The 17,623-nt window shown below is 34.0% G+C and overlaps 1 protein-coding gene across 8 annotated transcripts in view; it reads right to left on the bottom strand.

Moving 5' to 3' along the window:
- Lcorl (ligand dependent nuclear receptor corepressor like) overlaps window positions 1-17,623 on the bottom strand; it is a 171,712-nt gene that overhangs the window by 129,360 nt on the left and 24,729 nt on the right. For 7 of the 8 annotated variants that reach the window (XM_010641902.3, XM_010641894.2, XM_033758938.1 and 4 more), the window contains exon 2: window positions 1,848-1,913. In XM_010641902.3, the coding sequence (XP_010640204.1) occupies window positions 1,848-1,913 (66 nt within the window). Of the gene's footprint in view, window positions 1-1,847; window positions 1,914-2,237; window positions 2,341-17,623 lie in introns of those variants that run through there. The other variant, XM_010641896.2, reaches the window with a different exon arrangement.

A 17,623-nucleotide genomic window follows, 5' to 3' on the forward strand; every position in this document is an offset into this window, starting at 1 on the left:
CTTCAAATATAACCACCATTAACATTTTAGTGTCTTTTTTTTCAAGTACATTTACAAAAAAAAAAACCATACAGGGACAGAGATTTAGCTCAGTGGGTCTGCTGCCTGCCTCCCAAGAACAAGGACTCAAATTCAATCCTTGGTACCAAAAAGCAAAGAACAAAAAATAAATAAAAACATATATACTTCTTTTATTCTTTCTTTTTAACACAAATAGGATAAGTAGTATATGTACATAGTAATTTTCTTTTCTTCAATCTAAAAATTCTTGCATATTATTAACAAACTACTGCATAACAATGGCTGAATATATTTCAATTATGGACATAAAATAATTTATTAAACAGTCTCCTACTTTTATTTGTGTGGTTTTTTTTGTTTGTTTTTTTGTTTTTGAGACAGGGTCTCACTATGTAGGTGAGACTGACCTGGAACTCACTATGTAGCCCAGGCTGGTCTTGAACTCACAGCAATCCTCCTGCCTCAGCCTCCCGAGTGCTGGGATTACAGGTGTCTGCCACCACACCCAGCAGTCTCCTACTTTTAATATATAATAGTAAAAAAGAAACAGAAACAATCTTAGGACTATGGTGAGCAATGTTACATATATCTTCTGCATGTTTATCTTTCTAAAATTACTGTGCACGTATGTATGTTTTTAGGCTTTCTTTAGAAGCCTGTACAGGTAATATACAAAGACCCTAAGATGTACTATCCCAACATCAGCTTGAAAAGCATAAATTTTTTATTATTAAAAATAATCAGCTTAGGGCCAGGGATTTAGCTCCGCGGTTCAGTGGCCTGCCTCACAAGCGCAAGGACCTGAGTTCGATCCCTGGTACCAAAAAAAAAAAAAAAAAAAGAAAAAAAAAAGTATGTATGTATGTATATTTATGTATATGTGTGTGTGTGTGTGTGTGTGTGTGTGTGTGGTAAATTATATGGTAAATTTTTTCCCTAATAAAATATAGTTAGCATATAAAGAAACATAAGCACAATGTAACACCTTGGGAACATAATCAATAATACTAAAATAATAAATTGTACTGATTTTTAAACTTTATACAAGAATTATTAAAAAAATCCTACAAAATTACATAGAAGTATACAATCACAATTTTTTGCATATATGAGAAAAAGTGATCAGCATGTTAAACAAATTGGTAACACAAGACTGAATAAATGCTTAAGGTTATTCTTTAGAATAACAGCTGAAAATAAAATTCAAGTAGGCTACGCCCAATAAGAAATACAGTATATTCCTGTTAAGTTTAAAAAGTTTTTTTTCTGTTAGTAATCATTGTCAGCACCATTAGCAGCATCATTACTACTGAGGACTTTTCTTCCTTGAATAACAGCAACAAAGGCTCTGCACATTTTCAAAAAGTATGCTAGTGAAGAGCTAAGTATATTGATTAGAAATATGTTGTCCTTACAGTTTCAAGTGATTTTCCAAAAAATCAGTAAATACAAGAAAAAGGTAATCTCACCTTGACCAACATCCAAAAAATGTTTTATAGCAACTTTAGCTCTTCAGATATTAGGAAAAATGTTGTGAGAAAAACATAAAAAGTCAGTGTATAAATTCACTTAGTCATAGATTCTTCCTTTCTAGTATTCACAAGTATCACTAAGTACAATAAAAATAAAATTTGAGGGTACAGCTCTTTGTAAGATATTTAATTGAAGATTCATTTAATTTGCTTTAGTTAATACAACTGCCATTTGTTTTATTTATTTGTTTGTTTGTAGTGCAGTCACTTTGTAGTCCAGGCTGGCTTTGAACTCATTTTTCACTTGTTAAATGGAGCTGGAGGTTATGATAAAAATAAAACTTTAAAAATTACCTTCAAATAAACTGAGGTCTCTTCGTAGCCGTGGTCCATAAAGTCCTTCTAAAATACTCTCAAAACCTGTGTTTTAAAAGAGAGAATAGTATTAACTACTGGAAAAGCTTCATTTGACAACAGCTAAAAAACAAACTATCAACTAATTATTAACATACTATGAGTGCTATGTTTTTAGGTTAATCTGAAATAGATAATGTATAATAAAACAATCAGATGACTACCAGAAATTGCACGACTGTAAAGAAAATATTCAAATAGTATTCACTTCTGTCACAGTGTAGCTATGAAGTGCCCCCTCAAAGACTCTAGTGTCAAAGGCTTGATCTCCAGTGCAGGAATGTTCAGAAGTGGGACCTAGAAACATGTCTGGATCATGAGAGTACTAACCACAGTGCAGAGGTGTTATGGTTTATATCTAGATTTCCCCAAAAGTCTCATGCACTCTCAGGCAGATCCCCTGAAGGGTGACTGAATCATGGGAACACTACAGCTACATGTGATGTCAGGAGGTGGAGCTTGGTCACAAGAGGTATGTCACAAGGGGCATGACCTGGAAAGGTTTTATCTCCCTTCTCAGCTCCCTCCCTCTGCTTCCAGACCACTAAAACATGAGCAGCTTTTGCCACACTATAGTGAGCCCCTCTGCCACACTGTCCTGCCCTGGAAACAGCCAACTATGGACTAAAAACGTAAGTTAAAAAAAAAAAAAAAACTGCTCCTCCCTCAAATTATGGTGTGTTCCGTACTGTGCTCCAGTGACCACAAAGACAGTAAGACAACAGGTGAGTGGGCTATTAGGAGGTGGGACCTAACTGAAGGGAGTGGGTCACAAGGGTGTGGTGTTGGAAGCTATATTGTGTCCCTGGCCTCTTCCTCTCTAGTGTCATCTCTGTCTTTCTGCCAAAAGGTGAGTGCCTCTGCTCCACCACAGGCTCCCTACTATGATGTGCTATCTCAACACAGGCCCAGAAGCAAGAGAGCCAAGTGATCATGAACTGAAACCTCTGAAACACTGATCCAAAATAAATCTTTCCTTCTTTGTTATTGTTAGATATTTTGTCACAGTAACAGCTAAATTATACAACAACTACTAAAACAAGCACTTATGCTTCTTAGAAATACTCCTGGGTTAATATACAGTCAAGCATCACATAATGATAAAGTAAATTAACTGCATAAATAACTGTTCCACAACATTGAAAGAAAACTGAAAAATGTCTATAGTCTAGTATTTTTATTGTATGTACCTCTTCTATGTTTTGATATGTTTGGGTATATAATTATTTACCAATGTGTTACACTTGCCTATAATATTTAGTACAGTAACATACAGTATAGGTTTATGACTATGGAGTCATAAGCCATACCATCTAGATTTGTATAAGTACACTCTGTGTCCACAAATAATGCAAATGTCTGATATATTTCTTGGAATGCATCTCTGCTGTTAAGCAATGAGTGATTATATTACAGCTGGATTTCTTATGCAACAATCCTGTAGTGAGAAGAATCCTGTGGAAGACATGTATTAGAACCCTATTTATATTTGTTTAAAAAATAATTTAAAAAATAGCACCTTCAGCCTCAATTACAAAATAACTGAGTATCCAGTGGAGAAATTCCTGAGAAAAATATGATATAAAACTTAAACCTACTCACAAAAATTCAAATACAAAAATTTGTTCATTGCTATGGACTGCTTTCAATTTTAAAGACAAAATCTTGTCAAGTTAATAAAACCCTAATTCACTAATGTGCCAACTATTCTAATTCCTAGACACAGTAATTTTAAGATTTTATAATTTTCCTTTTATTGAAAATGTATCATACTCAATTTCAAGGCGCTTAATAAACTCCCATCAAAGATGGGAGTGGAGGGACCAGGATGACAAAATAATTAGAAAACCAATAAAAGGAACTAACTTAAATATGTATAAGATTAGGGAGGAAAAACGAAAAGATATCAATGACAGACCCTACAAATAAAAGAAAAGGTGCTTTCTTAGTGATATTCCTAAGTAATAAATCACTAAAAATAATTATAGGATGTTTTAAAAAACATTTAGCATCTGCAAAATTTCTTAGCATCTCCAGGACTTGCCTTAAAATCAATGGTATGTCATTGTCAAAAAGTAGCACCATTTTAAAGAAAAAAAAAATGAGAATCAAGACTTGTCATGTAGAGGTACAAGATCCCAACAATTAATGTAACTGTACTGTATCACTAAAATGTACCAATAACTCAATTAAAGCTGAAAAAAAAAGCAGCACCATTTCATTTAATAGAACATGAACTAGTGATGCATATTACAACAGATGAAGTCTTAAAGATTTGACAAAGAAAGGTCATCAGAGTAAGGTTATCAAGGCACTTGGTAAATCAGTACTGCATAAAATATTTGTAAGATATTGTGTCTTAGTACTAACTCCCATGAAAGGAAATTTTAGGTAGAGGAGTAAGTAAACTACTACCAGAATGCTACAGAAAAGACTTTCATATTGGGTAAAGACTCAGGCATAATAAACCCAAATTCCCCTTTGATTATTAAGATATACTCTATTTTGTTATGATCAATGTATTTCAAAAACATTACTGAAAAATCACTATTTTAGGATGTTAGTCTGTAGTATATTGGACAAAATGTATGCCTCTCCCTGTATAAAGGCCACTGAAGTAAAACAATTCACATATCCTGGATTTAAGCCTGAAGAGGAAAAAGCAAACAGTTATAGTTCTGTTCTATAAGGTGTGACTGAAAAATACAGCGAATGTTTAAAAAACTAAGAAAAATAATTACAGTAGAGCACACATTGCATCAATTACCCTCAAAATATTCCCCCCTTGCTTCAATATTCCCCCTTATCCAGTAATTCTTGCCATTTTCTTAAGCAATTTTAGAGGTACTCTTTTATTAGTAGTACTGTTACAGCTGCCTCAATGTCCTGAATCCATTCGAAACATTTACTTTCCTTGGTCATTTTCACTCTGGGTAAGAGCCAGGAGTCCGTGGTGCCACAGCTGATGAATAGGGTGGATAAGAACACACTATAATGTTTTTATTTGACAAAATCCTGCTGTACCAGCACTGTACCAGCACTGTGTGACACGGATCATAGGCACAATGAAAGATGAAACCATTTGGCTATTTCTCAGGCCATTATCTATATAAATCATTTCTTAAATAATAAGCTCTTAAAATATGCAGAGTTCTTTGTAGTGTTTCTGGGTAAAACTCAGCTCAAATGATTCCATTAATTCACCTTGATTTTAGATCTTGATTGACAGACATTTTTTTTTTCACATCATGAGAACTGTGTGCTTTCCATCAAGAGCTTAATCTTAGCCACAGACTCAAGTTTCATTTCTCATGAAGGTATTTCTTAGAAAAATGTAATATGAAACGGCACTACTGTGCAACTTCAATGAAATGTACTGCTCATGATCCATGATTTACGCCATTCTTTAAAATACACATTCTCACAACTGCAGCTCACAATTGAACGACAGATTGAACAAGTTGAAACTTGTAACGTCACTGAGATTTACCACATCTTGCTCATTGAAGATCCATGCCTTTATGTTGGAGGGGATCTGCAGCAGCAATCCCTGTATTTTTTAAAATCACACCATGTACTGTGTTTCTTAATTCCTCCAAAGATAACTTCAAGTGGTATCTTTATTTAAAAAATGTTTCTTACAGATTTTTAGAAATGCAATTGGTGGACCTCCATTATGAAGTTAAAAAGGAGTGGTGATAGTGGGCAGCCCTGAATTATATTTAATCTAAATGGGAAAGCATTCAATGTTATCAATAGTAAGTACAATATTTCTTGTATTCTTTTAAAATAAGAACCTCTTATCATATTGAAAAACTTTCTTTTGGGCCGGGGATTTAGCTCAGCAGTTCTGCCGCGTGCCTTGCAAGTGCCCAGACCCCAGTTCGATCCCCGGTACCAAACCACCCACCCCGCAAAACCAAAACTTTCTTTTTAATCTATCTCGCATGGTATTTTTAAAAACCATGAATGAATGCTGAATTTTATCTTATCTGAAATCTACTAAAATAATCATTGTATTTTTCTTTTTAAATCTCTTAATATGGTGACTCACTACTGGATAGCTAATGTTAAACTAGACTTCAATTCCTGGGAAAATTCATTATCACGTGGTATTTTTTGCAGGTTTGCTGGGTTTATTTTTCCAATATTTTCTTTAAAATCTCTGCATCTGTGTTCATCACTGAAATTGGACGGTAAAAAAGTTTCTCATGTACATGTCAAGCTTTGATATCAATGTGTGTTACCCTCTTAAAATGAGTGGCAACGTTCTCTTTTTCCCTACTCTCTAGAAAAAAAATTATAAAATGTATAATTTTTAAATTTGAGCATGTTTGAGAAATGCAAGGAGTTCACTGGGAGGGTCTTTTGAAGTGTCTACTACTAATCAAATTTATATTAACGGTCACAGATAAACTGAAGTATTCCATTTTTTATATGTTATATTTTTCTAAGAATTTGTTCATACAACTGTATTTTTCAATTTATTTGCATAGTTTTCACCATATGCTTTTATCCAATATCAACAGCATCCGCAGTATTTATTACTTATTCATTTGTTTTCTTTTTGTTCCCCCAATAAAACTCATTAGAAGTTTCTCAATTTTGTTTTTAGTACAGTATTTTAAAGGAATTCCTTTTGATTTCTTGATTTTCTCTATTGGTATGTTTTCTTATTATATGGTTTCTATTCCTGCTACGTTCTGTTCTTATTTTTCTAATTCTGGAGATGATAGTGTACCATACAAACATTCAACTTTTCTTTTTTTCTAACACATACACTTAAAGCTATACATTTCTATCTAAGCAGTACTCCTCTGTAAGTTGTATGCTACAACTTCTGATATAACATTTTTCTTTACCATTCAAAATATTTCCTAGTTTCCAAAATGATTTCTGTTCTGACCATGGTTCTAAGAAGCCTATTTCCTAACTTTCAAATACAAAAGGATAGTTTATCCCCCTTTAAAACAGATTTTTAACTTAATTGCACTGTAGTCAAAGAAAATGTCCAACACATCATCAGACTTCTGAAATTTTCTGAGAATGTTATGGCCAATATGGAAAAATTTTGAAAATTCTCTACATATGTTTAAAAAGAATATATATCCTGAAATTGCTAAATACATATATAGTACTCTATATTGGTTCATTAGAATGTTAATCATGCTTTTGAAATCATCTACATTCTTAATTCATTTAAAAAATGTCAAAAAAAAATGTCAAGCAATTGTTGAGAAAAGTAATAAAAAAACTTTCCATCAAATTGTGGTTTTGCTTCCTTTTAATTTTGTGAATTTTTGCTTTATATGGATTGAGACTATTTCGTAACTATTTTATTTTTCTGGCAAATAAAATCTTTCATAATTATAAAGTGACATGCTCTATTTTAAACAATGATTAGACCATATGGTTTCACATTATATGGCTATAGAATATTTTAATTATTTTTTTCCATTATGTACTTTCTTAAATTCTTTATAACTTTTCTGTCTTATTAAACAGCATTTTAAAAAATCTACATTTTTGTAAGAATTTAATAATTTAAATTTAATAGTTATTAATATAATTGTGATTAAATCGTCTACTTGTATTTTTCTCCTCGGCAAACTTTAGAGTTGACTAGTTTATCATTCTATTTTGTTCCTCTTCTATCAGTAAGAAAACTATGAGCCGCATTTCTATTCTTTTTATAGTTAACACAATCTGAAAAACTTTTAGTTGCAGTGTTATTGGCCTAGTAAAAGTAATGTAACCACTGATATTATTGGGTTTACATCTACCATCTTGTCATTTACTCTATATTTTTTTAACCTATGTTCTTCCCCATTCCTCTATCTTGCAACATTCTTTTGGGTTAAGTAATTTTTTAGTAATTTCATTTATCACTATTGATTTATTAGTTATATCCTTTAGTTTAAGTGCCTGCCCTAGGATTCCAACATTCATTTTAATTTTTCACATTCTACTTTCAAATATTATAGTACCATTGAATATTCCACCCCATCCTATGGGTCACTTATACAATGCACATGGGTCTATTATAAATCCCTCCTTATATTATTTTCACTTTAAAATATTATTTTAGTACATTAAAACATGAGAATGTCTTTTACATTTACTCACATATTTCTAATTTGTCACCTTTATCTTCCTGTGTGTAGATCTTAGGTTCCAACCATTGTCTTTAGTATTTCTTGTATGACAAGTCTGCTACCAGTGAATCCTTTCAGCTATTATTTTTCTGAAAAAAGATCTTTTATTCTCCTTTTTAAAATGCATAAAGTTTTGAGTGTAAAATTCTAGGTTGATATTTTTCTTTACCCCAGTGCATTAAAATGTGCTTCCATGGTTTAATGGTTTGCATGGTTGTTAACTTATCTATAGTCTTTCTTTCCTTTGTTATTCTGTATATAACATGCAGAAGAACACAGTGCCTTGAAGACCATAAAATTACACAAAGTTGGCGACATAAAAGTTTTTCTGGCTGCTAAGATTTTCTCTGTATAACTGACTTTCAGCAATTTATTAAATGCTGTGGTATAATTTTAGTGTATACTGGAATAAGGTGAGCTAATTGAATCTGCAGGGTTACAATTTTCATCAATTTTGCAAAAAAACTGGGTATTTCTCCAAAAATTATTTGTGACCCCCTTTTGTTCTGAAATTCTTTCTAATTATATATTTGTTAGATAATCTAATTTGTCCTATAGGTCACCAAGGCTCTGTTTACTTCCTCCAAAGTTCTTTTTATATCTGAGCTTCATTTTAGGTTATTTTTAAAATTCTCTCTTCTTCTCAAGCTTTGACATATGCATATACAGTACTCATAAAACCACTGCCATAATTCAAGGTAACAAATACTTTCAACAACCTTAAAAGTTTCCACATGCTTCTCTTTAACTAATCTTTTCCATTCACAACATTAGCAAAAAGGTTTCTAGAATCTCATGAAAATAAAACTTACAGCATTAACTTTTTCTTTCTTTTTTTTTTTTTCAGAGGGGAGGCTGGTTAAGTGAATGATTTGGGGACTTACCTATTCTCCTGCCAGTTATCATTGCTGTGTTCTTTCCCACTATATTCTATTGAATGGACACTCCACATTTATCTCTTGAAGTTGGGAGATAATGCCTTTTCATTTTTCTTACTAATAATGAAACTGCAGGATTATATGCAGGTTTATGTTTGGCTTTTCATGAAAGTAAACTGTTCTCAAAGGTTATCATTCATTTTACCTTTCTACCATTTACTATACATAAATGAAAGTTACTGTTACTAATTCACATCCCCAACACTACTTGGTATCATCAGGTGCCATGTTTTTTGATTGTCTGCTTTTCTTTCAATGAAATCATTCTCATGATGAAAAAACTAGTTTTATATCATATTTCATTGTGATTTTAATTTGCATTTTTCTATTGTCTTTTTACATGCTTAATACCATCCACATCTCTCTCTCTCTGTTCTAATCTTTTGCATAATTTTTAATTTGGTTGTCTGAACATCAGTGCAATATGACTTCCTTATTTTGTTTTAAAATATATTTTGAATACAATTTCTTTGTCTGAAATACAATTATATCTTTTTTTATTGTGTGCTTTACTGTACTTTGCAGATAGGTTTTTACAAAGTCTATGGCAGCAATTCCACACTGAGCAAGGGTATTAGTGCCATTTTTCTAATAGTATGTACTCATTTTGGGTCCATCACATTAGCAGTAATTCTCACAATATTCTTAACTTTTTCATCATTATTATATCTGTTCTGATGACTTAGGATCAAGTGGTCTTTGATGTTAACTCTGTAATTGTTTTGGGAGCATTACAAACCACACCTATCATAAAGTGAACTTAATTTATAAATGTGTTTTCTGACTGATTTGTTGAGCACTACACCTAGTACCTTGACTATATCCCTACTCCCTAAGAAACAACAAAACTGAAATTAGGCCAATTAACAACCCTACAATGGCCTGTTTATGTTCTAATGAAAGAAAAAGTCACATATCTCTCACCTGAAGTAAAAAGCTAGAAATGATGAAAAAGGCACATACACCAAAAGCTGAGATAGGATGAAAACTACACCTCTTAAGCCATTTATAAATGCAAAGGAAAGGTTTTTTTTGGTTACTAGGGATCAATCTCAGGACTTTGCGATTGTGAGTCAGGTGTGATGACCCTGAGCTAAATCCATAACCCCCTTTCTTTTTGTTTTTGGTTTTTGGTACTGGGGATCAATGTTGGGACCTTGTGCTTGTGAGGCAGGTGGCAGAACCACTGAGATAAATCCCTGGCAAAAGAAAGTTTTGGAAGGAAATTAAAAGTGCTACTCCAATGAATGCACAGATAATAAGAAAGTGGAGCAGTCAAACTCCTGTCATGAAGAAAGTTCTAGTGGTCTGCAGAGATTAAACCAGGAACAATATTCCCAATAGACATGCACTAATCCAGAGGAAGGCCCTAAATTTCCAATTCTATAAAGGCTGAGAGAAGTAAGGAAACTGCAGAAGCAGCATCTGAAGCTAGCAGCAGTTGATTTATGAGGTTTAAAGATAAAAAGTGCAAGCTAAAGCAATAATTGCTAATTGCTTATGTAGAAGCTATAGCAATTTATCTAGATGATAATGAAGGTTGCTAAAATAAACAACAGTGTTTTTATGTACATAAAACAATCTTCTACTAGAAGATGCCATATAAGATTTTGATAACTAGAGAGAAGTCAATGCCTTGGCTTCAAAGCTTCAAAGGAAGGCTAGCTTCCTTATTAGGAGCTAAGATAGTTAGTGGCTTTAAGCTGACCCCAAAGTTCAAAAAATTTTGGTCCAATAAGAAGTATACTAATATACACTATGCTTTAAATCTGGAACAACAAATACTAGGCAGTACATCAGTTTACAACAAGGTTTACTGAGTATTTTAAGACCATTATTGAGACCTACTACTACTAAAAAAAGAAAAAAAAGATTTTGATGTATTAATAACTTGGTCACACAAGAGCTCTGATGGAGATGTACAATAAATAAGATTAATGCTATTTTTCATGCCTGCTAAACAACATCCATTAGAATGAAAGGGAAGGGAAGTAGGAAGGAGGGAAGGAGTGAGGGGAAAAAGAAAGGAGGCAAGGAGGGAAGAGCTAGATAATCTACAAAGGCATTACTTTTCTTAAACCTGGAAAGTTGAGGTTATTGGGCAATCCAGTAATTCGAAATATATGGAAAAAGTAAGCAACTCCAAGAAGAGATGAGACATAAAAACTGACTCACACATGGAAGGAGGCAGGGTCACCATACCTTACCATAAGTAGGCAAGAAGAATTCAAATAAAAATTTAAACAAATTGCTAACAGAAATAGACAAGTGTGGGCAAGTGTGAGAATACAGAACACTTTGGAGCTGCAGATATCCATTCATGAACTTTTTTTCCAGACTCCAACTATTAATGACAAAGAGTAAAAGGTCAGAAGAGAGTGAAGAAAGTTTGTCTTCATGATGCAGGCCTGGAAGAAAGGAGAGAATGTCACTGTGGGAAGAGCGTAAAGCCCTGACTGGTCCTTGTTCCCTTCAGAAGCAAAAGCCTTAGGATATTTGTCACAGAGGAACAAATTTTGTCACTTCCAGATCACAACTGAACAACACATTCTGTGACTGGAATAAGTGGGAAAAAAAGTCTTTCTATCACTGAAGGAGAACAGAAGACTTTGCCAGGCTCAGATGTCCCTTACACCACAGAAAAGTGCAGGGTCACTGGGAAAGCCTAATTCCCGATATCCAGGGAAACAAGGCCTGCCTAAAAATGAGGACCAGTGAAGGCAACAGAGAAACTCAATCCCAGCTCCACCACCTAGCTTGTTGCTCAGAGTAGCAGGCGATCACAATAAATTCTGGTGAAGACAAAAGCTTGGCAAGATCCCCCTATGATAGGAAGACTTAAAGAGGGAAGATTAAAGATTAAGGTGAAACAAGAACATCGAGGGAAAACTGCCTAAACAAAACAAAGCCCACTTTTTAGTACAAGATAACATCAGAGTTGATTGGTTGGTTCTTTTTATCTATACTGTGGCTTGAACCCAGGGACTTCACACTGAGCTACAATCCCACATCTTTAAAAAAATTTTTTTGGGGGTACCATGGATTAAACTTAGGTCCTTGCGCTTGCAAGGCAGGTGTGGTGCCCCTGAGCTAAATCCTGGGCCCTTTTTAAAATTTTTTATTTTGAGTTAGGGTCTCCCTACATTGAAGGTGATGAATGAAAATAATTAAAGGAAACTATAATAGTAACAACAAAATCCAAACCCAGCTTAGCTCCTGACTAGACAAGATTCAATTCTCTGATAGTAACTGCTTAACAGTAGAAGAGGAATAATTCCCAGGCATAAATGCTATTCATTTCAGTGCCTGATACTGTGATACTATGTCAGACAAATATTCAAAAATTATACACACACACACATAAACACACACATCCAAAAAAAACCTGACCATCATGAAACAAATTTATAAACCCTTACTCAGACATGATACAAATGATAAAAATATCAGAAAGGGACTTTAAAATAGCTATGATTAATATGTTAAATATTTTAGTAGTGAAAAGTGAGCAACACACATATATAGGTAAGGAACATCAATAGACAGAAAATATCATGAAGTCAAGAGGAAATTCTAGAAATAAAAATATGGTAACAGGAACAGAGAATGTCTTCCAAGGGCTTTTCTATGGAGTACACATAGCCAAAGAAGAGAATCAGCAGATTTTAAAGTAGGTCAGTAGAATGCATCTAAACTGAAACAAGAGAATTATGGAAGAGGAGGAAGGGAGAGAAAAGGAAAAGATTAGGGGAGAGGGCAGGAGAAGATGAAAAAAACTGTCCAAGAACGAAGAGACAAAATCAAATGGTCTAACATATATGTAACTAGAATGCCAAAAGGAAAAGAGAAATAGAAATAAATGGAATATTGAAAAGATAATAGCTGAGAATGTTGCAAACGAAAGATTTCAAATCACAGCTTAAGGAATCTCAGAAAACACTGACAAAAAAAATCTTAAATGTACCCACAGGGGGGAAAAATAGACAAATTATATATACAAACAAGAAGAATTACAGCACATTTCACATCACAAACTATGCAAGTCAGAAGACAATGGAGTGGTATATTTAAAGAAACTAACTCAACTACAATTTCATGCCTACCAGAAGTATTTTTCATATACGAAAGCAAAATATATTTCAAACCAACAGAAACTGAGAAAATTTATTATCAATTAATCTGCACAACAAAAAAATGTTAAAGGCAATTCTTCAGGGACAAAAAATATATTACACCATGCACATATTAGGATCTACACAAAGAAATGACGATTTCTGGAAAATAGTAAAGATGAAGTTAAAAGATAACTAAGGCAAAACAAACATAATATGCATTAACAGCATATGTAAAATTTTTGCAAGTCATGTATCAGATAAGTCTAGACTTAGATTATACAAAGAACTCTTAAAATTCAACATTAAGCTCCTACCCAAATTTTAAAGGGGGGTGGTGGTAGCAAAAGATCTGAAAAGACACATCATCAATAGAAGACATATGGAAAGCAAATAAGCAGATACTTATTATTTATCATTGATATGCAAATTAAACTCTAATAAATACTATCCACTTACCAGAATAGCTTAAAACAAACTGCTAATAACATGTACTGCTAAAAAGAAAGCCTGGAATTCTCCTAATTTCCTGGTAGGAATACAGAATGAAAACAGTTTGGCAATTTCTAGGTTACATATATACATGTGATCCAACAACCCCACCCCTAAATATTCAGTAAAATATAAATATACAATAAACAAGAGAAACAAAAACTGTTTACACAAACACCTAAATATGTATTCATATAAAATTACATTCATAATCACCCCAAAATGGAAATAACCTAATGTCCTTCATTGGTTGAATGGATAAACATATTAAGGTATAAGGGAACACTACTCAACAATAAAAAGGAACAAATTATTAATATATACAACAACAAAGATGTATCTCAATTGCATGTTTTTAAGTGAAGACTCAAATTATGTTAACTACGTGTATCAACTAAGATGAATGTAAACATGTACTACAAACATGTACTAATAAAAACAATTACCCTTAAAAAAGTACATCATTATATGACATGCATGTATGATGTATAGGATGTGACAAAAAAAAGCAAAAAGCAAAACTGTCAATACAAAATATCACCCATAGTTGCCAGTGCCTGGATGTGAGAAAGGAGATGACTGATACTACACACAAAAAGACCTTTTGGGGATGATGGAACTGTTCTATATCTTCATTGTTTAGGAGTTGGGTTCCTAACTCTCAGAACTCATAAAAATGTACTCTGTAAATTACACCTTAATACATCTTGCCAATTTTTTTTAAGGCAAAGAAACATGAGTGTTTTTACTGAAAATTAAATGAACTATGACGGTAGAATTTTTGATGGGTTATCTTTAACATCTTAAATCACTTTCTATTTGCTGGAAAAAAATACAAAATACCCAAAATTTAAAGAGAGGTTTATTGTGGCTCATGTTTTTAGTCCATAGTCACTTGGCTCCAACACATAAAGGTCTTAGAGGAAGGACCTGATGCAGAGGCAAGCTGCTTCTATGGGAGGTGACCAGAAAGCAGAAAGGAAAAACACCCATTCAGGTCACATTCCTCCACTGACCTACCTCTTCTAATCAGCCCCTCCTTCCACCAGCACACTCAGCCATTGATCTTACTCCTAAGAGGACTTCACCCTCATGATCCAATTGCCTTCCAAAAGCTCCACCTCTGAACATATAAGGTTTTGGGGGACATTCCAGATCTAAACTGTAACATCAAGAACAAGGAAGTTCAAAAATAATGTCAGAATTTCAAGTAAAGATGACAGACTAAAAATCAAGGTCATAATTGTGAAAAAGGTTTTTTTTTGTGTGTGTGCTGCTGGGGCTTGAACTTAGAGCCTTACCCATGCTATGCATGTGCTCTAACACTGAGCTACATTTCTAGCCTTCATTTCTGGCTTTCAGTATGTTCTTGGAATATTAAAATTCTATAGTTGTCAAAAATAGGGAGCTTTTTGTATGGAATATAATGATTTAATAGCAAAAGCACAATATAGTGTACACATACAGAAACTACCCCCCCACATCAAAAAAGTTTTGGGGGAGTAAATGTCATTATGTTCATATGTATAAAATATTTTATAGAAGAGTTAATAACAGATGCTTCTAGTTCCTTTCTGTGGGTAAAATTAACACTTTCATGTGTGTAAAGAGGAAAACTAGAAGAAATACTATTTTTTAAAAATCAAAGATTAATAAAATTATTAAGTTAGCCCTACATTTTCTAGCACAACCTCTCTTACCACTAGTCAATCTTCCTCTCCAGCTAGGTGTTCTTATTTTGTCATTTCATTCACGAATATGTTATGCATTTCTTTTTGCCTTTACAGGCCTCCACTTGTTCTTCTCAAAGCTTTCTTTTGTCATCTTCAAATCCTGTATCTTGTATGAATGCACCTTAAAATCTTTATCACAGAATTTAAGTATCTGAACCAAATCTAAGAACCCTTCCGGGTCATGCCCTCCAAGTGTTGGTGAATTCAACTGAGTTTAGAAAAATGGATATTGAAAATCATGACTTCCAAATCTGAATACTTGAAATCAGATATATGCTGGGAAATTTATTATTTCATCTTTTTTTTTTTTTTTTTTTTTTTTTTTTGGTACCAGGGATTGAACTCGGGTCCTTGTGCTTGAAAAGGCAGGTAGCAGAACCCCTGAGCTAAATCCCTGGCCCCTGAAATTTATTATTTCTATAAGCCTTAGAGTAGCATTTAGCAACCAAATTATTTCATTATAGCCTCACATTATAGGACAGATTAACAAACCCCAACTCAAACCAAAACCGTAACAAGAAAACAAAACAAAAAAACCCTTTTTAGAAAAATCAACTAGAGGACTTCCAGGAAGTTGGTGGAGTGGTGAGCAGTAGAGAAAGAGCTTCTCTAAGATTTGGTATTTTGATAATGGAAAATAGCAGCTTGAGGAGAAGGAGGGGTGAAGTGGGTCCCTGGGTCCCAGGAAGGATTTGAGGTGAGAATTGAAGTCTACAGAGAGAATGAAGAGAGAGATTTTTAACAAAGAGGAGGGAGGTATCAAGCAAAGCTTTATCTCAGAGCTTGGATTCTGCACAAGGGAACAGAGGGGCCAAACCTGCAGATGCAAGGTGACTACTGAGGACTCCAGAGGCCTACAGAGAGAAACACAACAGGAATAGAGCCATACACAAACGAGACTGCAGAGGCTGGTGAGCTATCCCGGTTCAGAATTCACCCAATAGTGGGTGACTGGCTGGTGGCCATCTTGGAGAGGGACCAACTGAGCTTGAACTCAGAAGAGCTGCAGGCAGACTCCACCTAGTGACTCCTGGTGTTTTGGCGGACATGCTGAGTTCAAATTAGCAGGAGGTCAGGTAGCAGAGTTTAAGCCAGCAGGAGACACAAAGACTGTTGTAGATTCAAGGAACCCTGGTCCAGCCTCATAGTCAGAAACTAGCCTGAACTTCAAAGAAACTAAAGGGGTAGGCTAGCTGGGATTATTCACTGCCCCACCGTGAAGCTGCAGCTAGCTCGCTGGGATTAATCAACTTGGCTGGGACTCTGTTTACCCACACTGCCTAACAGTGACAGCAGAGACAAACCTTGAATTGGTTGTTTGGGGTTATAATTTTTTTTCTTTTTTCTTTCTTTTTCTTTCTTTCTTTCTTTCCCTAAAGTAAAACGACCTCCAACCCAGACTAATGTACTCTACAAAACTATCCTTCAAAATTGAAGGAGAAATAAGATACTCCCATTACGAAGAACACCTAAAGAAATTTCTGACCTCTTAAGGCAGCACTCCAGAGTGTTCTAAAGGATATTCGAGAAACAGACAATGAGGATTACAACTCCATGAACTCCAAGAGAATGAATCCACCAGGCAAGGAAAGAAATTAAACATAAATGGAAAGGAAGCCAACAGCAGAAAATAACAAGACAGAGATGAGACAATACACATCAATTATAACAATAAATGTTAATGGTCTCAATTCACCAATGAAAAGAAACAGCAGAATGGATCAGGAAGCAAGATCCAACAATATAATATGCTGCATACAAGAAACATATTTAATTCAAAAACAATTCATAGCTTGAAAGTCAAGGGATAGAAAACAATATTCCATGCAACAGGAACTCAGAAAAAGCAAAGGAAGCTATTCTACTTGCGGACAAAGTGAATTTAAAGCTAAAGCTGACTAAGAGATAAACAAGGTCACTACATCCTGTTGAAGGGAACAATCTAAGAGGACCAGATAACAATCATAAATATATATATATTCACCAAATAGCAGTGTACTCAACTATACAAAACAAGTATTAATGGACATGAAAATCTTGGAAGCACTAATAGAGTTGTAATGGGGAATCTCAAAACCCCATTGTCACAAATAGGCCAACTAGACAAAAAAATCAACAATGAAATATGAGAATTGCATCAAACTTTTAAACAAAAGCACTGAATAGATGTCTACCGTGTTCCACCTCCACTGAATAGATGTCTACTGTGTTCCACCTCACAACATTAGAATACACATTATTCTCAGCTGCAGGTAGGACTTTCTCCAAAATATACCCTATACTACC

Source organism: Fukomys damarensis, unplaced genomic scaffold (genome assembly GCF_012274545.1).
Source record: "Fukomys damarensis isolate Sample0158 unplaced genomic scaffold, DMR_v1.0_HiC HiC_scaffold_35, whole genome shotgun sequence".
Taxonomy (NCBI): Eukaryota; Metazoa; Chordata; class Mammalia; order Rodentia; family Bathyergidae; genus Fukomys; species Fukomys damarensis.